Source organism: Cebus imitator, unplaced genomic scaffold (assembly GCF_001604975.1).
Source record: "Cebus imitator isolate Cc_AM_T3 unplaced genomic scaffold, Cebus_imitator-1.0 Scaffold35, whole genome shotgun sequence".
In the NCBI taxonomy this organism is placed as follows: domain Eukaryota; kingdom Metazoa; phylum Chordata; class Mammalia; order Primates; family Cebidae; genus Cebus; species Cebus imitator.
In genome coordinates, this window is record NW_016107350.1 from 7559977 (window position 1) to 7585182 (window position 25206).

The 25206-nt window shown below is 42.4% G+C and overlaps 1 protein-coding gene across 3 annotated transcripts in view; it reads left to right on the forward strand.

Moving 5' to 3' along the window:
* The window catches only part of RETREG1 (reticulophagy regulator 1), a 141342-nt gene that overhangs the window by 98308 nt on the left and 17828 nt on the right, over positions 1-25206 (forward strand). Inside the window, exon 1 of one of the 3 annotated variants that reach the window (XM_017524659.2) lies at positions 4976-5389. The exons of the other annotated variants lie outside the window; for them this stretch is intronic. Within the exon in view, the coding sequence (XP_017380148.1) occupies positions 5355-5389 (35 nt within the window). The 5' untranslated portion in view covers positions 4976-5354. Of the gene's footprint in view, positions 1-4975; positions 5390-25206 lie in introns of those variants that run through there. 3 annotated transcript variants of the gene reach the window in all.

Genomic DNA, 25206 nt, shown 5'->3' on the forward strand with positions numbered 1-25206 from the left:
TGACGCTACAACTTTATGGCCTATCTAGAGACACGGAGAGGGGCCTGTTAATAGTTGTACCAGGACAAGAGGTGCACCTGGGTACTGTCCCCGGCCGACTGGGAAATAGGGTGACTACAGTGATATTTCTAGACTGAGAATGGAGGCGGCCCACAGAAGAGCTCAGGGGCAGGGAAGCTTCAGAGGCTCAGGGTGTTGGTGTGAGTGTCCTGGCTGTTTTGGGCTAAAAGGAGCTTTGAGGAAAACACTCCACGTGCTAAGCTTAAAAAGAGTTAAAAAGATAAAATGGGCAACTGGGTTAAGTCTGATCTAATTATTCTAAGAAGAGACTGAGAAAAAGGTTCTGCTTTCTCCCACTGGCTGTCCAGATGAGGCGGGACACTGCTTGCCACTGCAGCCTGAGGAACTCTGGGTTTCCAAGGACCTGAGTCGGGGCTCTCTTTGCAGGGATTGAGAACATGTGTCAGTGACCTGCCCCCATTTAAACCTGGGGAACCCTTGGGTTGGTGGTTGTATCTTTTATATATTAAGATTTGCTATAACATAGTATTTTGGGGAAAAAAGTTTGTATTGCTTTGAAAGCTACTGATCTAGGACAAGTCTAAGTGTGGTTCCACCAACCAGGTGGTGAGAGAGTGGGTACCACCTCTCCCTCAGCATTGTGCTACACATATTCATTATTCATCAGATTGCCATTATCGATGGCGTCATTTACACCACGTGCATACGTGCTCATTTGATCTTTTGATTTTTGTTTGAGTGTGTGTGTGCGTGGTTTTTTTTGTCTGATCTAAGAAGAAAAATGTCTTCTTCCACTTTGTTCCAGAAATATCTTGGGTTTGATACTAGTTTCATACCTTTTTTCACTTTTGCAAAGTGCATAATACATACTGTGAGTTTTCCTGGGCAACAAATTCTGTATTGGTGACATTGGGAGTTTTTGCTGGGCTATGGAAGGTGGAGATGGGGAATTCTTAGACTCTTGAGTCAGTGGGTGGAGGGTTTGCTTCAATTTTCTTTCTTGTATTCCTTCAGCCAACACTTTTTTTTTTTTTCTTACCAAACACAGCTTCTCAAAGACTGATGGTTATGTGAAGGGGAAAAAGGTGTCAAGAAAGGTGAACATTTGGGTTTGAAGTGGCAGTGATTTTTCCAGGGCATACTATATGATGAAATTGCAAAGGAGAATAAAAATGCTCATTTAAAGTATATTACTAATATTAAATGGACATACATTTGGAAAGAGAGTATATATAGGAAAATTTAAAATGTGGAGGTGTTTGCCCCTTTGGGCTTCTGCAGCATGTGTGGGCTCTGCTGGAGTGGAAGGACGCCCAGCCAAGGTACAGCGACCTGGAGGTGACTCCTGACTCTGTCACCCACAAGTCACTTGGCTTTGCTGTGCCACAGTTTCGGCACTAAAAATCTTGGTGATCACTTCAGTGGCACTCAGGATCTCTCCCGCATCTGAATTCCGTGAGTCCTTAAGTTCTGGACGTCTAGTAGATTTCAGGTCAGCAACAATGAGCAAACCCTTAGCACCTTAGTCTCTAGCAGGGTGAAAGGTGCCATCTGGGTGAAGAAGCCATTTTAGGCCCTCAGTGGAGGGACACTTGTCATTTGTGTAGCTACACTCAAGGTCTGTTATCTATGCTGTCCTTGTTTTCCCTCTGGTGTGGTTTGGATCTGTGTCCCTACTGAATCTCATACTGAATTGTGATTCCCAGTGTTGGAGCTGGGGCCTGCTGGGAGGTGAGGGGATCATGGGGCTGGAGTTCTCATGAATGATTTAGCACCATACCCGCTTCATACTGTCCTAGTGAGTGAGTCCTCACAGAATCTGGTTGTTTAATGGTGTGTGGCCCCTTCCCTGTCACTCTTTCTCTTGCTCCAGCTTTGGCCATGTGAGGTACCTGCTCTCTCTTCCCATTCCGCCATGATTGTAAGTTTCCTGAGGCCTCCCCAAAAGCCGAGCAGATGCCAGCCATGCTTCCTGTACAGCCTGCAGATCCATGAGCCAATTAAACCTCTTTTCTTTATAAATTACCCATCTCAGGTATTTCTTTATAGTAATATGAGGCTGGACTAATACAGATTACCACAAATATATGTGAAGGGGACTCCATGGTTGGAACGAGCAATTTTAACATGCATGAAGGAGCACTAAAACAAAGTATTGGTGCTCCTTGAACTACCATGGGGTTACGGCCTGAGAAACCCATCCTAAGTTGAAAATACTAAGGTTGAAAGTACATTTAATCCACCTAGCCTCCTGAACATCAAAGCTAACCCAGCCTACCTTGAACATGCTCAGGACACTTACATCAGTCTGTGGTTGGGCAGAAGCAGCCAGCAACACAGCTCACTGCAGAGTGCCGGCTGCTCACCCTCGTGATTGTGGGGCTGACCAGGAGCTGTGGCTCATGGCTACAGCCCAGCTTCACAAGAGAGTACCCCAGCACATGTCACTAGCCCAGAAAAAGATCCAAATTCAAAATTTCTTGCTCAGTTTCTGCTGAAAGTGTATTGTTTTTGCACCACCGTAAAGTCAAACAATGATAAGGTGAGCCATCCTAAGTTGAGAACTGTCTGTAATAGTAAATATTTCCTGTTGGTAATAGCTAATTCGTCTGTTACAGCACTGAGTCAGGTCATCAACTTTTACAACTGAGAGGCAGGTCTCAGGGATATATTCAGTTCTGTGGTAACCAGTAGCTAAGATCAATGACAGTTATGTTCAGGTATTCAAGAAATAGCAAACTAGAAGCTTAGGAGAAAGAAAAAGTAAAATTCATGGGACAGAATGATCAGAACTGAAAGTTAGATAAGAGAATTAGCTTTTTGTGTTGATAAGGTTTTTTTTTTTTTTTTGCTTTTGTTTTCGTTTTTGAGACAGGGTCTTGCTCTGTTGCCCAGACTGGAGTACAGCGGTGGAATCTTGGCTCATTGCAACCTCTGCCTCCCAGGCTCAAGCGATTCTCCTGCTTCAGCCTCCTGAGTAGCTGGACTTACAGGCATTAACCGCCATGCCTGGCTAATTTTTGTATTTTTAATAGACTCAGATTTCACCATGTTGGCCAGGCTGGTCTTGATCTCCTGACCTCAGGCCATCCACCTGCCACAGCCTCCCAAAGTGCTGGGATCACCAGTGTGAGCCACTGCACCCAGCTGATAAGGTTTTATTCAAGTGCCAAAATATTATATTTTCAGCATTTCAACTTTTCAGTTATTTAAAAACATAGAATTTCTAATAGCGTAGCACACTGCTCTGCCTCTGAGAGGCTCTCACACACCCCGATCTTCAGAGCTCAGTCTATGACTGTTTTCTTTCAAGTTCCTGGTATTTCAGGTGTGTGTCTGTTGTAACCACACCTCCTTCACCTTAGACTTTGAAGTATCTTGTGTAAAATATTAAATGTTTTAAGGAATTATTAATTGTGAGATGCATACATCACAGAATAACTTAACACTATCCAAAAGAAAGCAGATAAGTATATTATTTGTTTTGATGTTTCATTTCTTTAATGTAGTAGAAAGTCTCTGACAGATATAAATGGTAAAATAAGCTGGGCATGGTGGCTTACCCCCGTAATCCCAGCACTTTGGGTGGCTGAGGCAGGTGGATCACCTGAGGTCAGGAGTTTGAGACCAGCCTGGCCACCATAGTGAAACCGTGTCTCTACTAAAAATACAAAAAATTAGGCATGGTGGTGGGCACCTGTAACCCCAACTACTAGGGAGTCTGAAGCAGAAGAATCACTAGAACCCTGGAGGTGGAGGTTGCAGTGAGCTGAGATCACGCCATTGCACTCCAGCCTTGGCAACAAGAGGGAAACTCTGTCTCAAAAACAAAAACTAAAAAAAAGTAAAACATACATTAGATACAGATAACATGCTAGGATTAGTTATAATATAACAATGCAATACACAGATTTTTATTTTTTAATTTTTAAAATTTATTTTATTTTACTTTTTTAAAGAAACAGGGTCTTGCTGTGTCACCCAGGCTGGAGTGCAGTGGTACAACCTTGGCTCACTGCAGCCTCCACCTGTGGAGTTCAAGCAATTGTCTTACCTCAGCGTCCCAAGTTTCTGGGATCACAGGAGCATGCCATCAGGTCCAGCTAATTTTATTTTTTGTAGAGATAGGGTCTCACTGTGTTGCCCAGGCTGATATTGAACTCTTGGGCTCAAATGATCCTCCTAGCTCAGCTTCCCACAGTGCTGGAACAACAGACCTGAGCCAGAGCACCTGGCAACACATTTTGAAAAGAATATTGTTTCTTAATAATTAGATCTTGCTTTCTGCCATCCCTAATATTCCTAGTCAAGAAAAAAAAAATAGCTTCAACTTTTTGTCCAAAGCTTTCAGGATATATTCCTAAAGGAATCTCAATAATATTTCTTCTGGCCTTTCTGAGAGCAAGACTTGAAGTGATTTTTGTCATACTCTTTTAAAAAAGCAAATGAAGGATCGCCCCTCTTCAGTGACAACCAAGCTATGAAAACATCCAGACCCACAGTCCTCCCTATGCCAGTGTCAGGCTGCCCTTGAGGACAGGGGAGTCCTGGGGAAAAGCATTTTGCCCGGATGAACACATGAACATTCGCGTGCATGCTTCTGGTGAGCTGAGAAATCTACATGACCCGAAGAAAGATTTTCTTACAAAACAATATCCCTCAAAACCCCATTGCCTAAAGGCTTTTGTTTTGAACTTTTTTGAGTGAGGGATCTTTTTGCTGAGTGGCTAGATGTTCCCCAAACAAACCGCCAACCCTCACAGGTACAGCCTGTTTTGCTCTCTGCTCTGCAACTCCCTCCTGTGACTCGAAGGAGGAGATTTGATCGCCCAGGGTGAAGTTTCAACCCCCTGTGGCTGCTCCACCCTTAGGTGGGTGCCTGGTCATGCCAGGAAAAAAAAAAAAAAAAGCTGAGGGAAGAGAAAGGGCAGGCGGGCCTAGGTGAAGTCATCCAATGAAGGTTACTGGCTGAGCAGGGACACCTTCTCACACGACTGGAGGGAGAATGTGGGGCAGCTGGGCAGAGCTCCCTTCCAGCCACCTGTCACGGTACTGGGAGTAAGAGGTGACCTATTTATTTTTAGAAGGGGGCAGTGATAATAACCCAGCTCCTTGCTTCATTCAAGGCAGGCAGGCGCTTTGGAAGTTTGTAAATACCAACTTTCTGAGTAAGGGAGGAGCACTTTTTTTCCGAAAAGGGAAGAACGTCTCTACTGGGTTTCTCTCCCTCCTGGTATTCATCATTAGAGTAGAAAAGAAACTACTGTTTGGCCACATTACCTGCGGTGGGCAGGTGCTGCAGCCCTCACCACTGTTATTTTTAAAGGGCAGAAATGCCTGAAGGTGAAGACTTTGGACCAGGCAAAAGGTAATTGTGATATATGCATACTTACTTGTTCTTCAGTCTGTTTCATTGGCTAGTTATCTTTTAAAAAATATTATGACTAATTTAAAAAGTAGTTGAACATGTAAAAATATTAAGGATGTAATCCTTTAATTCTAGAAAACAATTTTCTTTGGCATGAACTAACCCCAGAGACAGATAACTTAGTGTGCTCTTAAAAACTTAACACCAGTAAGTGCTTTTCTTGAATCAGAAAGTAATGGCCTGAGATTTTTTTAAAAAAATGTTTCCCGGTACATAATGTAGAATCTACTTGAATGTTTTGATGTGAATTTTTAACATTAGATGATGGTTGTTGGAAATCTAAGCTATTGAACATTTTTTAAAACCTTTTGCATTTGAAAGATCTGTTAAGCATTTCTAAAGGTTAAACATTGGACCAATATACCATTTTGATATCGTAAAACTTGTTAAAGCCATAGTTCTTATTATTGAAAATGTGATTACTTGGGCTCCCTTTACAGAACATTAATTGTATCACTGCTTATATTAATATCTAACTTTAAGAAGAGGGAGATCAGGAGAAGGGAAAGGAAGCAGGCCATTAATTCCTAGTTATATGAGCATAACTGTGTGCCCAAAGTGAAAGTCTACATTTTAGCCACGTTGCTGTGAACATTTGTATGAGTCAGTTAGATGCCTTCACTGGAATTTAAATTGGGGTCATTGAAATTTGGATATGAAGTAGACAGAAAATTATTAAATAAGAAAAGGAGTCAGACAATTTTCTTGCCAAAGAAAGTGGAAACTGGTAACTCTCTAGGAACAAGGGCACCAAAATATATTTTTTGTCATTGTATTAAAGACAAGCATCCCCTTTCAGCCACGGGTATATGGGGCATGTTTGTGTGTGCAGTGATTATAATCAATTGTAATAAAGTCTGTTAAAGCTACTTTTCTCTAGTTTTCTAGTTTCTGTTTTCTTACAGATTCCTTCCTAATACATCAACATTATATTGACATTTAATTGAACAGTGAAACAACTTTCTACATAAAATGACACAGTAAATCAAGCACTTAAAGGTGACATTTATAGAAGTGCCCAGAGTAGGATATGGGTTAACTGGTTAAGAAAACATTTCCAGAAAAATGTAAATGGCGGATTTACTTGTATTGTATTGTATGTATCCCCTCCATGACATTTAGACGTTTCTGGAAGCAGGACCTTTATTTTCCTCTTGGCACCTAGGCGTTCCCACCAGCTCTCTGCATAGAATTTTGCGCAGAATAGGCATTTTGAATACATACTTGTAGGATGGAATGTATTGATAAGTTATTTGATATGTGCAATAAATATTTATGCAGCCTACTCATTTTAGAGGTTGAAAGGAGGGAGATATTTGGCAGAAATGTGATTAAGGTTGCTTTAATGAAATGCAATATTATCACAATTAAGTAGTAATTAATTACTGATAAATATTTTGAACTAACAGCTTGTGATATATACTAAAAAGAATTTCAAAGAATGCTTTGCTGCTTAAAAAGGGTAAACAGAAAAGAGTCTGTAGATATTATATAGCTATATATACAAACATAACTCTATATTATACACACATACAATGATGATTATTACCAAGGATTAGTAATATAGTGGACTGAAAGTGGGAGACTCCCTGTCCTTTGAGGTAGGATATTCCTATGCCACCTTTCCCTGCTACCTGTAGTTTTTATTTTGATGAGATAACTTAAGCTCTTACCAGTTGGTGGTTTTCTATACAATATACTTTGCCATACTTCATATATTTGTTTTTTCTCCTATCTTAGCAGAAAGAAGGGGCATCCCAGACAAGGGGCAAGTTTAGACGTAGGCTAGAAATAAAAGATTACAACTGGCCAGGTGCCATGGCACATGCCTGTAATCCCAGCACTTTGGAAGGCCAAGACCGGAGAATCCCCTGTGTCCAAGGGTTTGAGACCAGACTGGGCAACATAGGGAGACTCTGTCCCTCCAAAAACTACAAAAAATTAGCTGGGTGTATGCACCAGGGGGGCTGAGGTGGATCACCTGAGCCCGGGAAGTGGAGATTGCAGTGAGCCATAGTCAGACCGCTGCACTCCAACCTGGGTGACAGAGTGAGACTCTGTCTCAAAAAAAAAAAAAAAAAAAAAAAAAAAGATTGCAATGGAAAAGGAATTTTACTCTTGCTCAGTGTGAGATGAAATGCCATTGGACAAGTCTTTTGGTGCCTTGTCTGAAAGAGAAACAGCTATTAGAAGTTGTTTACTGACAAAGTATGTTCTTAGAGCTGGATTGCAGCAGGTTCTAGTTGAGTCTCACACTGAGACTTTTTCACGTTACTTTAGTCCCATTTTGGCACTTGGTGACGTGGATTGCTCTGCAACCACCAGTGAGCTAAATCTGAGTTTGGGTTTTACAAAATCAGTGGAAGCTGGATCTCAGCAGCTTCATAAGTGTATCCGGGTGTAGGGCGCAGGCATCCAGGGCAGACTGCTCTGTGTGCCCTGGTCTGGTGGCCCCAAGGCACCATTTGATATTCACCAAATGGACTTGGTGAACCAATGGCCAGAGAGGGGGCAGGTCCAGGAGAAACCCCTGCTTTTTGTGGTTTATCTTTTGTCAGCAATACATGGTCTTAATAAGAGCCTCTGGAGACACCATGCCCTTTTCCAAGGTTGAGAGGTGAGGGGAAAGGGTGAGCCTGAATGCCACTTCGAAGCAGGCGAGGAAGACAGAAGCCCAAACAGGGAGCCTCAGGTTCCCAAGAAGAAGGAAAGAACAATGGGGCAGCGACTAGGGCAGCAGCCAAGGTCAAGAAATAGGAGGAAGCCTGTACCCTGGCCAGCGTGTACCAGCTGGCTATGCAATGGTTCCTTGGCCCACCTTGGAGCCGGGGCCTGGGAGGAACTCTAATGTCTTCAACAGCCTGAACTGAGGGGTGTGGAAAGGGGGATTGTCCCTGTTCCAGCTGTCCTAAAGGGAGAGGGACCCTGGGCACCAAGACGAAACTCTTCATGCATCTTCTTGTGGAAGCGCTTCCCAGATCATCATATTCACACATTCATTGCTTCACTTGGTAGGGCTTTATGGCGCCTCCAATGTCACCCTGCTGCTGTGCCAGGAGCTAGGGTGATGTCAGGCCCCTGCTCTCACGGAGTACCAGCCTGGGTGCAGAGACAGACCCCAATGTGAAAAATAAGCAAGCAAGAGTATTTCAGATAATAGGGGCTGAGGAAATGAAAGTTAAAATGGTCACCTGGGAGAGTACCTGTTGTGCAGGCTGGGGCTGGGGGAGGACTCACAGCAGAATGTCACCTGTGAGTTCAGGACCCTGGGAAACATCCTGCTGGACTATCATACAGTAAGGGCTGAAAAGTTTGTCTGCAAAGGCCACTGAGCCCATACAACTGGAACTTAGTAATACGAGTTTTGGCTACTCACAGGATTTTTGTGATCGTTTGACTCTGGAGTGGTTGGGCTGCCATACATTCGTGTTCCGGATATACGAAGAGTTATTGTCTATAAGACCCCCAAAGCACTTTTAAAGCCGAAACGTGATTCCTAATTGCACTAAATTTTATTATTGGAAGGTTTAAAAGAAATTGACTTAAATATATCCAGTTGTTTTAATAATTCAGATTAGCCAGATTTTAGGTTTCATTTTACATTGTTGACAAAGCCTATTGTCAATACTATTTCTTTAAAAAATGGGGTGACGAGGAGAAAAGCCTTGTGCAGGAGTCTGACCAGGGTGCAGCTGGGATCCCTGTGAGCCAGTGTCTTTCAGCTTTTGCATGTTTGAAAAGGTCGTAAGTGGCCTTTGGTTTTGAAACAGGTACAGAGAGGTGAAGTAAACAAAGTTCACACAGCCGTGAAGAGGGAGCTGTGATTCCAAGACAAGTGTCTGACTACTGAGGAGCCTGTGCAGTTAGACACGTATATAGCTGTCATGTGGTGACATGGGTGTGTTTAGCACTTAAGGAAGAGCAGTGTGGGCGCAGAAAGGCCAGTAGGATTGGCACCCAAGGAGAAAGGAGGGAGTGGCTGAAGTAGGAGAAGTACACAGGAGTCCTTCACTGGGCCTTGTAGGAAGTGGTGTGTGTGAATGGCATGCAGTCTGCTCTCTGTGGTAGGGAAGCCCTGATCTTTACCATTTGCGGATTCCTATGGTGTAAATACTCCCACTGTGGTTGATTTTGCATCACCATGTGAGGTCACTAAAAGTGGAGCTGGAACTATTCACAGTAGCAAAGACATGGAATCAACCCAAATGCCCATCAACGATAGACTGGATAAAGAAAATGTGGTATGTATACACCATGGAATACTATGCAGCCATAAAAAGGAATGAGATTGTGTCCTTTGCAGGGGCATGGATGGAGCTGGAAGCCATTATCCTCAGCAAACTAATGCGGGAACAGAAAATCAAACACCACATGTTTTCACTTATAAGTGGGAACTGAATAGTGAGAACATGTGGACACAGGGAGGGGAACAAGACACACTGGGGCCTGTTGGGGATAGGTTGGGGAGAGGAAGAGCATTAGGAAAAGTAGCTAATGCATGCTGGGCTTAATACCTAGGGGATGGGTTGATAGTTTTAGCAAACCACCACGGCACACATTTACCTATATAACAAACCTGCACATCCTGCACGTGTACTCCAGAACTAAAAATTAAAATTAAAATAAAAAAAAAGTGAAGCTGGAAAGAGAATCAAAATATTGGCTCTCATGAACCTGCAGAAGTCAGTCTCATGAGAGACTGATTGTGGGCCAAGATAAGAGTGAGCATTTAATTCTAACTGTGCTATAGCTCCTTCATTTATATATCTCTAAGGCATCATAGACATTCAGTAAATATTTGTGGAAGGAATTATTTATTTTTCTTTTCTTTTTTTTGAGACAGAGTCTCACTCTGTCACCCAGGCTGGAGTGCAGTGGCATGATTTTGGCTCACTGCAACCTCCACCTCCCAGGCTGAAGCGATTCTCTACCTCAGCCTCCTGAGTAGCTGGGATTACAGGTGTCCGCTACCATGCCTGGCTATTTTTTTTTTTTGTATTTTTACTAGAGACCGGGTTTCACCATCTTGGCCAGGCTGGTCTTGAACTCCTGACCTCGTGATCCACCTGCCTCAGCCTCCCAAAGTGCTGAGATTACAGGCGTGAGCCACTGTGCCTGACCTACGGAATTATTTATTTTTCTTCCACTCTTCTACCATAGTCATGGAAAATATCTCTTAGATATGGAAAACGTTTACCACTTTTAAAATCCTACTTTGACCCAGCTGGGCTAATATTTAAAATTGATTAAGAACATGTAGAACAATGCAGTCTGTTTTTGATGCAAGAGAGTTTTTTTGAGTTTGTTTTGTGTGAGATATCTGAATCACCGGTTAATAAGAAGTGTGCTTCCTAAACCCTTGCAGTGTCCCAGTGAGTTTCCTGGAATCACACCTCTGTGAAAGCTGATTGCTGTTTTATAAACACAGAGTGACTAATGCCCTGCTGCTGTTCCTAAAATGTGCTGAAGGTCTCTCTGTTTACCATACCCAAGGAGGGCTGCAGCTGCTATGGGTGGCCATGGGGAGGGTCTGTGCCTGGTGACTGACAGGACAGAAGCCGAACTGTATGGGCTTCCCCTTATTCCCAGCCTTTCGTCTCTTTATGGCAAGTCTGTCTAAATCCATCAGAGTGTCTTGCTGTTTCTCTACACTGGGCTAATCTGAGTCCTGCAGAAGCTATGTGAGCATGAAGTCTTGCGTAAGGGGCAAGTCTGATCCGCTACTGTTTGTATATTTTAAAAACAGTGTCTCTTTAAACAATTTTCCCACTAAAGGATGTTATAGCTGTTCATTTGGGAAGATAAAAATAGTACTGGGAAAAAATATAAAGGCAAAGAGATCGACTGTGATCTAAATGCCCTGAAAAAATACTGTTATGCCATCTTCTGGTTCTTCCTGGATGTATTTTCTTGGCAAAGTTATAATAAGCATCTCATATGTACAATTTTGCTTGCTGCTTTTCTGTCTCACCAGCATTTTTCAGTAGCATCTAGACACTTCGGAAGCATTTTTTAAATGCCTGCAAACATGTCCTGTCCTTTGAGTTGACCCACCTTTATGATCACCTGTTTCTTAAGGCCTGGGCCCAGAAGCTGGGACAGCACGACTCCCACCGTATTCGATTGGTCTGGCAGCCCAGGAGCGCTGATTAGAGGGGAGGGGACATACAGCCCACTCTTCCCTTGGGAAGAATGTTGAAGAAATTAGGCTTTAATTTACAACTAACTGAAAGAGAAAAAATTTTTACTTAATATTTATGGCTATAAAGTTTTGTCAGTTGTTAGTGGAAAGGATATCTCTGGTAGTACTTGCCATCTGGTGCTCTCTCATGCTCTTAAAAAAAGTGCAGGCCAGGCTGGGCGTGGTGGCTCACACCTGTAATCCCAGGACTTTGGGAGGCTGCGGCAGTGGATCATTTGAGGTTAGGAGTTCAAAACCAGCCTGACTAACATAGTGAAACCCCGTCTCTACAAAAAATACAAAAAAATTAGCCACGTGTGGCGGCACATGCCTGTAGTCCCAGATATTCAGGAGGCTGAGGTAGGAGAATTGCTTAAACCTGGGAGGTAGAGGCTGCAGTGAGCCAAGATCGTGCCACTGCACTCCAACCTGGGCAACAGAGAGAGACTCTGTCCAGGAAAAAAAAAAAAAAAAAAAAAAAAATTGCAGGCCAATGACCTCTCTCTGTACCAGAATGATGCGTAGTTGCTTGATGAATAAGCTCTTCTACATGAATAGCTTTCCAGTTAATTGAAGGTTGCATTTTAAAGCATAAACACTGAACATTTGAACCATTTTAACCATTCTCTTGGTTGACTGTGAGCATGAGTTTTAGAATGATGCAATGCTGTTTTTACTCCTGGCTGCAAATCTCAGCCTCACCAGGTACTGGCTAGGTGACCTGGGGTAAGCTACTTACCTTCTCTGAATTTCATTTTGTCATCTGCCCTACTTTATAGGTTTTATAGATTAAATATGGTAAGCCACATTAAATATTCACTTTAGTGAATAGCTCATTGTTAAGTCCTCAAAAGTAGTTTTTAACAATAATAATAACACCTACATTATACATTTCCTTAAGCAATACAAAATAGGCCACGCCGAGTGAAAACACCTCAAACCACCTGTGGTTTACCTTTTGAGAAAATCCCGATTGCCAGACATAATATATAGGGCAGGTCCTTAACATGCTGTCTACCCACTCTCTCTAGGAGGTGGTCTCCTCTAGTGGGTATGCATAGTTACCTGGGGTCCCTTTTCAGGAGAAGCCCCAACTTCCTGAACAGCTCTGGAGTACCTTTCTGGTTAGTCTGCTCTAGAGGGTCTGTGGGCTCTTTGTGGTTGGTTCATCTTGTTTTGACCCTTCCTAGGATTGCTTTAACCCAGGTGAACATTGATATCATGCCACGGACTGTGCTGAGTGAGAGTATTTACTCTTTAGGGGGAAAGCAAGGATGTCTTCCCAGTGCATCTTACAGAGAAATGAGTACCCACATGGTGAATTTCAGGCTCAGGACATGCGTATGTCTTTTGTGTGGTTGGTTTGGTTTAGTCTTTTGAACACTGAATCTTCTGACTGGTCCTATTTCCATTTCTGATTGAGCCATTTGGAGGTTTGGAGCTAAAATTTCAGCTCTCCTCTGGCAAGTGAGTTGGACTCTCTGGAATGCACTCCTGTATGGTCATCTTCTACATGAGGTTATTCTTCTTCCCTTCAGGTTCTTTAGTGTCAGACCCTCATATTCCCTTTCTGTGTGGTTGTATAGGTTGTGTACTCAGGCACCCAGCTGAGAAAGCCAGCTGGAGCTGCCATCCATCCCAGGCTCTGACCTTGGAGCAGAGTGCCCTGCGTTGGGGCATATCTCCTGGATGAAGGGGTACCATTTGTATATTGCACAAATGCATCCCGTGGCTGACACAATAGCCTTTGCCACACACAAATTACACACACACACACACACACACACACACACACACACACCCCTTTGAAGAAACAGAGAAAAGTAAATGTCCCATTTGCCTAGTTTTTAACTTAAGACTGGGGCACCAAAAGTAATTCTGTTCCAGAGAAGGTCAGTTAAGGGTTGGAGATACAGAGAAAACTACACTGCCTCAGTTTTGCATTTGAGAACGCAGGGAAGCCACCTGCAATGCTTCTCTGTTGCTTTGACAATCAGTATTTTCTTCAGCAATCAAATGTCTCTTTCTACTAAAATCCAGGGAGTTTGGTGTGTTTCTGTGGCTGGTTGGTCCTCTTGCAACCAATATTCTTAATGTACAGAAAGAGCTGCCAAGACTCAGAACACAGACCTTCAGGCCCCAGTCTGAAAGTTTTAAAACTGTTTACATTTTGTCAGCTGTTCTTGTGAAACCACTAGTGAACTCTGAATGGGAAAACACACATGACCTCCTGCGGGAATATTGGCTTCATTATCTTAGGCCTGAGTGGGAATAACCTCATCCAATGCCTTCTTGTGAAGGAGATGAAATTAGGCCAGACAATTCTACCCTAATAGGCCCTTTTCTGTATTGTTTTTCTAATTCCTCTTTCATAATCTTGTTCATCCTCACTCTCTCATTCACCCATTCTCTCATCTCTCTCTTTCCTCTCCTGGCACTGTCTCACTAGTGAACTGCCTCCTTAAAACCATGGCACCAGCTGTCTCTGAATCCCAAATTGATAAAGGCATGAGGCAAAACCTGGATGTAGCAATGCGTTGCAGTTCATCTAGGTCACAAAGCATCCTGAGGCAGAAGTTGGGCAACGGTGATGTAGGGAATGTCCCAAGGTCCCTGAGAGAGGCCATGGGCTCTGTGTAGATGTCAAGAGGACAGTTGTGTTGCTCCACTTTATATGGACAAACTCACCCTCTCATTAGGGAGACGGATGAAACGATCGTCTTAAAGGGAGGCTCCCTTGGTCTTTCAGGCCAGGCCACAACCTCTGTCCTGCTTCAGCCTCACTTTTGCAGAGTTGGCCTGCCCTAGGTGTAATTGTTACTCACTGGGTAACTACCATGGAGGGTATTAAAGATGTTGCTCTGTGGCCCTTAGTTGTGTCAGTGGGGGTAGGGGTGGGGACTTTACCAGACTGCAGATTCTTTGCTTTGGAAGGGAGAATTGCAGTTGTTAAGTGCCTGATATGGGAACAGATCATGGAAGGGATCAAAGCCCATAATGTTCTCTCTCACTGATAGCAGTGATTTACGAAGGATTCCTATGTCCTCAACATGTAAGTATTTTATGGGTAAAGATTGGCACTCCCAGAGGTGGGCAGACACCCACACATGATGGTGGTGGTGGTGAATGAGTGTCACATAGTAATTACCATCAGGAATGGCAAAACAGAAGTAGCTGGGCACAAATATTACTCTGACTCAAGAAGCGACTTTGTATGGCGATACTTTGGTTGAATTGCAAGCAAGTACTTCATTTTGAAAAGAAAACGAACCCATCTATCAGTGCAGAATCTTAAAATTATTCCTCTAAAAACTATACACTTTAATTTTAGATAAGGTAAGGGGGTTATGAATGTGTTTATGTTTCCTAGAAATTACTAGTTTCTGGGCTGGGCATGGTGGCTCATGCCTGAAATCCCAGCACTTTGGGAGGCTGAGGGCGGATCACAATGTCAGGAGTTCGAGACCAGCCTGGTCAATATGGTGAAACCCCATCTCTACTAAAAGTATATATTAAAAAATTAGCCGGGCATGGTGGTGCATGCTTGTAATCCCAGCCACTCAGGATGCTGAGGCAGGAGAGCTGCTTGAACCTGGAAGGTGGAAGTTGCAGTAAGCCGAGATCATATCATTGCACTCCAGCCTAGGTGACAGTGGGAGACTCCGTCTAAACAAACAAACAAACAAACAAACAAACTAGTTTCTACTGCTTAGAACATTCTCTTCAGGAATCACAAATTATGTGGCACATATATGTTTCTGGAGTAGCTTAAGACATTAGTGGTGGATAATTTTCCCTCCAAAGTGACTGGAGTAGACTCCACGATTGAAGTAAATGGAACATTAATTCTAAATATGGTCACACGCTGCATTAGGACATGGCTGCATTTATGACAGTGGTTCCCTAGATTACACTGGAGTGGAGAAACCCCTGTCACCTGGTGATGTCTTCATCATCCTGTCCCTGGGTAGGCCTAGGCTAATGTGTGTGTTTGTGTCTTAGTTTTTAACAAAAAAGTTTAAAAAGTAAAAAAAAAAAATCAAAAATTAAAAATAGTAAAAAGCTTGTAAAATAAAGATATAAAAGAAAGAAAATATTTTTGTACAGCTATACAATGTGTATTTTAGGCTAAGTGTTATTACAAGTCAAACAGTTTTAAAAAAGTTTATAAAGTAAATAAAGTAAGCTAGGGAACTATTAAAGAAACTTTTGAAGAATTTAACTCAGCAAGTGTAGTGTTTATAAAGTCTACAGTAGTGAACATTAATGTCCTAGGCCTTCACATTCACTTACCACTGACTTACTCAGAGAAAGTTCCAATCCTACACCATTTTTTTTTTTTTTTTGAGACAGGGTCTCGCTGTGTTGCCCAGGCTGGAGGGCAGTGGCCCAGTCTTGGCTCACTGCAACCTTGACCTCCTGGTCTCAAGTGATCCTCCTGCTTCAGCCTCCTGAGTAGCTGCAAGAACAGGCATGCACCACCATGCCTGGCTAATCTTTGTATTTTTTGTAGAGATGGGGTTTCGCCATGTTGCCCAGGCTGGTCTTGAACTCCTGAGCTCAAGCAGTCCATCCGTCTTGACTTCCCAAAGTATTGGGATTACGGCGTGAGTCACTGCACCTGGCCCCGTTTGGTATCTTTTATTCTGTATTTTTATTTTACCTTTTCTCTGTTTAGATGCACAAACACTTACCATTGTGTTACAGTTGCCTGCCGTATCCAGTACACTAGTGTGCTGTACAGGTGTGCACAGGTACAAACAATAGTCTGTACCCTATAGCCTTGGTGTGTGGTAGGCTATCCCATCCGGGTTTGTGTAAGTACACTCTGTGGTGTCCACACAATGACAGAATAGCCTAATGATGCATTTCTTACAACATATCCCCATTGGTAAATGATGCATGACTTCAGTCATAGTTTCTCCATTCTGAAATATTGTGAAAACTTCCTTTTGGAAGCATATTTGTTTGTGCTCAGGAAGGCTTTGGGATCAACATTATAAAATGAATGCCGAAATGATAAACCTAGAATGAATTGGCTTGCTTGCTGAAACAAGAAGAGATTTGCTCAATAAACTAAGGTACAATGAACATTGGCACTGATGATAAAGGAGATAACTGATAATCCTTTCTTTAGGGGCACAGTAGGGGGGAAATTGGAAGCTGTTGTGTCCCATAAGGCAAGCGTTGAGAGTTTGATGGCTTCATTCTCTCGTGCTAACTCCTATAAACTGGAAATAGTGCCTGGAGCTCTTATTAGGTTCATGAAGGCTTGTTGGGAAATTTCTGGAAAGAGTGCTACATACGACACATTAGTGTGGTCTGCCATGCATGGCAAGGGTGAAATGGTACATGCCTGTCCCAAGACGAGGACGGAGCGTGATAATCTTTATTTAGATAAACTTTCAAAGACCTTATAAGTGGCCAGTGATGTGATGGCACCTCGACTTTGATCCCCCCTACCCCCTATTAGTTACCAATGTTGTGAAGCTTATGACCTTGGCAACTTTACCCGGGAAAATCTGAAGGTTAGGTGCTTCCTTGCTAAAGCCCGGGTAAACTGCTAGGCAGGGGCTATTTTAAGATCAGAGGAAAGCTTTTGTCATTGTAATACCTTACACGTCCAATGTGACATAGCAGCTTTGCCGGTATTGTGACAGGAAATTGTGTGCATTTATTTCACTTATTGTTAGCTAAAGGACAATTTCTCATCCAACTTCTGGGAACAGCTTCTTTCACCTGGCAGAGAACCGGCTTTGGAAGCTGGTGGGGTGAGGCTGGACAGACTGGGTTCTGATCCTGGTTGCCTTTTCTTGGCTGTGTCTGCTTTCTCATCTGGAAAATAGAGGCATTTACCCACCTTGTCAGATTGTTGTGAGGATTAGAGGTAATAACAAAGCTCCTAATGTCCTGCCTAGCACTTGGTGTGTGCTTAGTAAATAGGAGGTGCTATTAGAGAGAGAAGCCCTCTTAATAGTTCCTAGTAGCTTGCTGAATTCATGATTTTCATCACCTTTATATAGCCATGTGTCTGAACCTATGACACCCTGAACTAGCAGGCTTCTATGCCTAGGCCCAAATCCACCCTGCAGCCTGATTTTGTAAATGAAGTTTTATTGGATCACAACCATATTCTTTCATTTTCATATTGTCTATGGCTGCCTTCTTGCTACAGAGGCAGAGCTGTATAGCCAACAAAGCCAACAGTATTTACTATCTGGCTCTTCACAGAAAGTGTTTGCCTGCTCCTGCTCTACTGCCTCTACCATTTGAGTTGTGTGCATACTAAGTCAGTTGTGTTTATTCTCAAATCTCTTTGTGCTGGTTGTTTTCACTGTAATTGCATAATTTAATTATAATTTATGTAAACTGATGAAGTAAGGGATGAAAAAGAGAATTGTTGGGGCAGATTCTGTTGGTTGTTCTCAACTACTGAGCTTCCCTTTCTTTTTTTGGTTAATAGAATTCTGAGTTTCAGCTAGATGGTCAGCAGCAATTGAACTATGCTTCCTAGGCTCTCTTGCAGGTAGGCATGGCCATGTTTCCATGCTCCAGCCAGTGGGAGGTGAATGGAAGTTGTACAGGCAACTTGCAGGTCATGACTTTAAAGAGAGGGGAATTCTCTCGGCGTCCCTATACCCCCTTCCTGCGGGTGGCAGTGTGGATGGGGCAAAGTCCATGGGGTGGCAGTGTGATTCGACAGTGTCTGAGCAATGAGATGGAAAGGGCCTAGGTCTCCAACATATGGATGTCTCATATCAGCCTGGGACCTCTATGCTCTGCTGTCACATGAGGGAGAAGTGAACTGCTCTCTTGTTTAGACCACTGTTCCTTTGACATTTGATATGATGGGTAAACCTATATTGTAATACATACAGCTGTTTATGAAAATTAAGTCAAATGCATTGGAGAGAGTAAGAGCAAGTTGCTAATGCTACTTTTTTTTTTTTTTAAGTGTGGACAAAACTAAAAAGGTTTGTGGGGGATGAGTAGAAAAGTTTAGAATGATCTTTTACTTGGGTTTGACTTCTGTCATTAAATTCTTGCTCCTTTTTTAAATAGGTAAAACTAGAAATCGTGCCTAATACATCAATTTGTTTGAAGCCCTAAATCAATTGGCAGTTTTATAACCCTCTAAGTACCTACAGCTAAGTGAATTGAATCGAATACTACAGGGTTGTACTGCTAGGTTTGTTAGTCCCCAGTCAGCATACAAGTTATACCCTGAGTCTAAAAATATTCATACCTGTCTCTTTTCTTAAAAATTTTCATCTTGTCACACCTGACTCAAATACCAGTTTCTTTTAAAATATGCTTTGGAATTAATAACTAGTCTATATCATTCTAGATAAGGGAAGGAGGATATTAACTGATACTAAAAAAGTAGCTTGAAAGTGACCATTATTTGCAATATATAAGGAAAGGTCATAATAGCCTTGTTATGCCCAATGATAAAAATGAGAAAGGAAGATTTAATTACTTCCGGTAATTAGGCCCTGACATCTCGCAGAACCCATTGTTTCTCATAAATTAGCCTTTGCATTTTAACCCCCATTTTTGTTTCCAGTGAAATCAGAAATCCTTGCTTTGATTAAACACAGAATTTCTAGTTCTATATTTTACTGGCTTTGCTAAAGAAAGATAACATCAGTGAAGATTGCAGCCATAAAAATCCACAGATATTTTAAAGGGGGCCATGATCCAGAAAGAGTTAACATTTAGCTTGTTATTTCACAAGCAGAGAAACACAGATTCCTCATGTGGACTAGTCAGACCCTCGAATGGCCTCCCCATATCATCTGTGGTGGCCATGCTACTGTGTATTACTGTATCACTATGTCTCTACATTCTTGATTACAAGAATATTCATTTCATTTGCTCTTATGATTCCAATGAGTTGATTAGTAACAGAATTCAGAGTTGATCCATTGCATTATATAGAAGATATTTTTAATACATAGCAAGACAGCAGCTGCTGTGCTTCTTATATAGCCTGCAGAACTGTATAAACCAAGTAAACCTATTTTCTTTATAAATTATCCAGCCTCAGGTGTTTCATCCAATCACTTCCCACTAGGCCCCACATCATACACTGGAGATTACAATTTAACATGAGATTTGGGCAGATCCAAACCGTATCATTTCGCCCCTGGCTCCCCAAATCTCATGCCTGTCTCACATTTCAAAATACAATCATGCTTCCAGTCTCCCCAAAGTCTTAACTTATTCCAGCATTAACTCAACAGTCAAAAGTTCAGAGTTCCACCTGAGAGAAGGTTAGTCTCTTCCACCCATGAGCCTGTAAAATAAAGCACAAGTTAGTTACTTCCAAGGTACAATGGGGTATAGGCATTGGGTAAATTTTCCCATTCTAAATGGGAGAAATTGGTCAAAACAAAGGGGCAAAAGGCCCCCTGCAAGTTTGAAATGTGGCTGGTCAGTCATTAAATCTTAAAGCTCCAAAACAATCTCCTTTGACTCTGTGTCCCATATTCCAGGCACACGTGTGTGAAGGGTATGTTCCCAGGGCCTTAGGCATCTCTGCCGCGTGGCTTTCCAGGGTTCAGCCCCTGCAGCCATTCTCATGGGCTGGTGCTGAGTGTCTGTGGCTTTCCAGGCTGAGGGTGCGAGCTGCTGGTGGATCTACCATTCTGGAGTCTGGATATGGTGGCCCTCTTCTCGCAGGTGCACTAGGCAGTGGCCCAGTGAGGACTCCATGTGGGGGCTCCAACGATATGTTTCCCCTCTGCACTGCCCTAGTAAAGATTGGATGGTGCTGCCCTTGCAGCAGGCTTCTGCCTGAACATGCAGGCTTTTCCTTACATCCTCTGAAATCTAGGCAGAAGCTGCCAAGCCTCAGCTTTTGCACTCTGTGCACCTACAGGCTTAACACCACGTGGAAGCTGCCAAGGCTTATGGCTTGCACCCTTTGTAGCAGCAGCCCGAGCTATACCTGGGCCTCTTTGAGCCATAGATGGAGCTGGAGCGACTGGGATGTAGGCAGCAGTGTCCCCAGGCTGTTCAGGGCAGAGGCAGTCTGGGCCTGCCCCACGAAACCATTCTGTCTTCCTAGGGCTCTGGGCCTGTGATGGGAGAGGTTGCTAGATGGTCTCTGAAATGCCTTTGACAGTGGGGCGTTCCCACATTGACTTGGCCATTTGGACTTGGCTCCTTTTTACTTATGCAAATATCTGCAGTGTGGTTGAATTCCTCCCCTAAAAATGGGCCTTTCTTTTCTACCACAGGACCAGGTTGTAAATTTTTCAAACTTATGGTCTGTTTTCCTTTTAAATGTAAGTTCCAGTTTCACATCATTTCTTTGCTCACACATATGACCACAGGTTGTTAGAAGCAGCTAGGCTACATCTTGAATGCTTTCCTACTTAGAAATTTCTTCCACCACCTGGCACAGTGGCTCATGCCTGTAAGCCCAGCACTTTGGGAGGCCGAGAGGGGCAGATCACGAGGTCAGGAGATTGAGACCATCCTGGCCAACATGGTGAAACCCCATCTCTACTAAAAATACAAAAATTAGCTAGGTGTGGTGGTGTGTGCCTGTAATTGCAGCTACTCGGGCAGCTGAGTTAGGAGAATCACTTGAACTAGGGAGTTGGAGGTCGCAGTGAGCCGAAATGGCGCCACTGCATTCCACCCTGGTGACAGAGCAAGACTCCATCTCAAAAAAAAAGAAAAAAAGAAATTTCTTCCATCGGATACCCTAAATCATCACTCTCAAGTTCAGAGTTTCACAGGGCAGGGGCACAGTGCAGCCAGATGCCTTGCTTAAGGCATAGTAAAAGTGACCTTTGCTCCAGTTCCCAATAAGATCCTCATTTCCATCTGAGACCTCATCAGCCTGGCCTTCACCTTCCATATCACTACCAGCATTTTGGTCATAACCATCCAAGTCTCTAGGACATTCCAAATTTTCCTTCATCTCTCTGTCTTCTTTTGAGCTCTCCAGACTTTTCCAATTTCTGCCTGTTACCCAGTCTCAAAGCCGCTTCCACATTTTCAGGTATCTTTATTGCAATGCTGCCACTCCTCTGTACCAATTTTCTGTATTAGTCCATTCTTGGACTGCTATAAAGAAATATTAGAGATTGGGTAATCTATAAGGAAAAGAGGTTTAATTGGCTCATGGTTCTGCAGGCTGTACAGGAAGCATAGTGGCTTCTCTTTCTGGGGAGGCCTCAGGAAGCTTCCAATCGTGGCAGAAGGCAAAGGGGAAGCAGGCATGTCTTACATAGCCAGAGCAGGAGTAAGAGAGAGACGGGGGAGGTGCCGCATGCTTTTAAACAACCAGGTCTCTTGAGAACTCACAGTCATGCGCACAGCACCAAGGAGATGGTGCTAAACCATTCATGAGAAACTGCCCAGATTCAACCACCTCCCACCAGGCCCCACCTCCAGCACTTGGGACTACAATTCGACATGAGATTTGGTGAGGACACAGATTCAAACCATATCAGTAACTTTCCACCATTTCCTGTTTCTGTTATCTATAACCCCAAATGCATACCCATACGCATCTTCCCTGCATGCTGTTGTTGAATATTGTATTATATTAATTTACCATTAATACATGTACTATTTACATAATAGCTTATTCTCAAAATCTGCTATTGAAGGAGGCTGAGGGCAAGTTTAGCAAGCATTGAGACATGATAGTTTGTCATTTTTGTCTGTGACTGATAAGGGTCTGATTCTCTTGGTAGGCATATATTCCTTTAAAAGCCTCTGATTATTTATGTGAAGATAAATGGGAGATACACTCTTTACAGGACTAAGTTGGGAAGACGACCTAATTAAATAGCCCAGCATCTTGACTGAATATTTCAGTGTGTGACAATCACCTCAGGTTTGCCATCTTCCAGGTTGTTGCTTTTTATTACAAAGGCTGATTCTCCAAACAAAAGTAATTTGAATTGGCCTTTATAATAAAAGCACTTTGGAGAAACTTGAGAATTCAGTGTTCAAGCTGTATATACCTAGTGCTCAGGCCCAGTGTGATGGGTACCATTTCTAAAAAGCAAAATTAGGAGCAATATTGTTAATGACTTTTTTTGTGCTATAGGAAACATATATTTTAGTGTTGTCACAGGTTTCATATAAGCAGGTCAAATGTTACAACACAGGGAAGGGACATTTACTTTTAATTCCAACTATAGTAAACCCTGGGTTGAAATTCATTGGAAATTGTGGGTCCTAAGTGGAATACAAGAAAAGGCTTATATCTAAATTAGCAAACCTGCTTCTCAGAAACAGTTTTGTTTTCCTTGAGGAGTGTTTATTGACTATCTGATATTATCTGTCCTTCAGGGATAAAGCAGAAATCTTTTCTGCCCTCAGGGACAGTGATTGAAGCAAATCTTGGCCTTCACAAATGAAAGGGTGTTTAATCTCCTGCAGGTCTCAAGTAGGTGCTTGTCCTGTGCTCGTATTGGAATTTGCATTACTCATACCCTGGGCTTATGAAAGTCTAGTTCTTAAAATATTAAAATTAAAAATGCTGAAAAATGACCTACACTTGGCATGTTGTTCATAGAAACTTGAATCTGTAATAACATAAATAATACGATGGGTAGTTGAATGTCAGCCTTCCAAATGATCTAGGTGGACTGGATAATTGACAATCACCTGGAGAGGTAGCAGTGCCCAGTTTGAGATGAGAGGTGGAAAGGGTCAATCTGAACAAGTAAATGGCTGATCTCTGAGTCATTTTAAACTTGGCATAAAAAAAGAGAGAGCCCCAAATAGAACACTAAGTTGCCCTGAGGAAGGTGGGGCTCTCCAGGCAGAAAACGCCGGCACTCACTGGCGCCTTCTGGTCCTTGGCTTTGGGAGGAGTTGTTCACGTGGCAAATTGGCCTGAGAAAGCGAACGCTTCGTTGAGTGCTATGTAGTTTGTCTTGTGTTTGCTTATTTAATCCTCCAGTTGACAAATCTTATTTGCTTTGTCATGGTTCTAATTCTGTGAGTGCTCATGCAGAGAAATATAGCCCTGTTTTTATTTTGTTTCTCTGCCTACATATATTCAGATGCAAGTACCCACACACCGAGGAACATAATAAGTGTCCACAGGATTAAAAAAAAATTCTAACACATTACCCTAAGAAATGTTAAAATCTGTAACCAGATACTGACTGACCTTTCTAAGAAAGATTCGACAGGAATTAGCATCAACAGATGTCCACTACCAGTAGAGAGCATGAGACCTTTAGTCACTAGCTGAGAATGAAAGTCTCCAAGCCAAAGCGTATTTATAGGTGTGATGGTTGCAGCAACTGTTTGTCATGGTTGCCAGGTGACAACTTAGGTTTAACAAATCTTTTTTTTTTTAAATAGTTTGTCAATATGGAATGGTGACCTAGCAAGCTTTCTGAAAAATAATTTGGCTTCAACTTCCATTTCTTATAAATTAAAAATAAAGTGAGTAGTGAAATAATGTATACTTTCTGGAGGTTTTACAGCAGAGAGCAGAACATCTGTGGAAATGATTATTGCGCTATAAATTCAGACGGATGTGAAAAAGTTTAAACCTAAGTAGAATGGTTTGTCTGTGTTTGAGAGAAGACACCACTATCTGAAAATGTTCTCCAGTGGGGTGCAGTTGCCCCACAAAAACTTGAAAAGCAAAACAAAAAAGGGAGTCATTTTTCTCTGATATTCCATCCAAAGGTTGGATATTTGTTGATCTTTCCATTCTGCCCTACTCAAGTTATCAGGGCCCAGTCCTGTTCTCTACGGGTATCACCAATGCTGGGGGGACCCTGCGGGAAGAGTGCCTGGAAGAGATTCTCATAATCCAGGCATCCCCAAGTCACACACTAAGGCTCAAGTTTTGCCAGCAGAAATCCCATATGAAATACTGACTTTCAGTTCCAAAAAGTCTTGAAATATATGAAGCATATTTCTTTCTTTTTTTTTTTTTTTAAAGTAGAGACAGGGTCTTGCCATGCTGCCCAGGCTTGTGGTGAACTCCAGGGCTAAAGGGGATTTTCCCACCTTGGTCTCCCAAAGTGCTGGGATTACAGCTGTGAGCTGCCGCGCCTGGCCCCTATTTCTTAATTACCTAATTTTGAAGGCAGTTTACCTGCCCATTTGCAAAAAAGAGCAAACCAAAACTCTTCCATATAGATGACAGTTGTTTTCCAGATTTTTAAGAGGACTTTTTTTATGTTATTTTGTATATTTTTATACATGTAAAGAAATGCATGCTAATTATTACCAACATATAATATATAGAAACATTCAGATAAGTGAATTAAAAATATGTTGCCACTAAATAACTACCATTAATTATTTTTGATATTTTCTTCTTTGGATGTTTACTGTTTATATTCATTTATTTATTCAATATTTTTATATGCCTCGTAGATGTCAAGCTCTGTTAGCTACTGAAGACAGAGCACTGTCCAAGAATTCCTTCATGGAATTTAAAGTCTAATAGGGAGTCAGCATTACAAATGTCATAAATTAATTGCAATTGATAATTACCATGAAAGAACATAATCAGATGCGATGGTTGTAGTCAGTAACCAGGAGATCTGCTGTGCTTCAAGCCCTTTTCAGT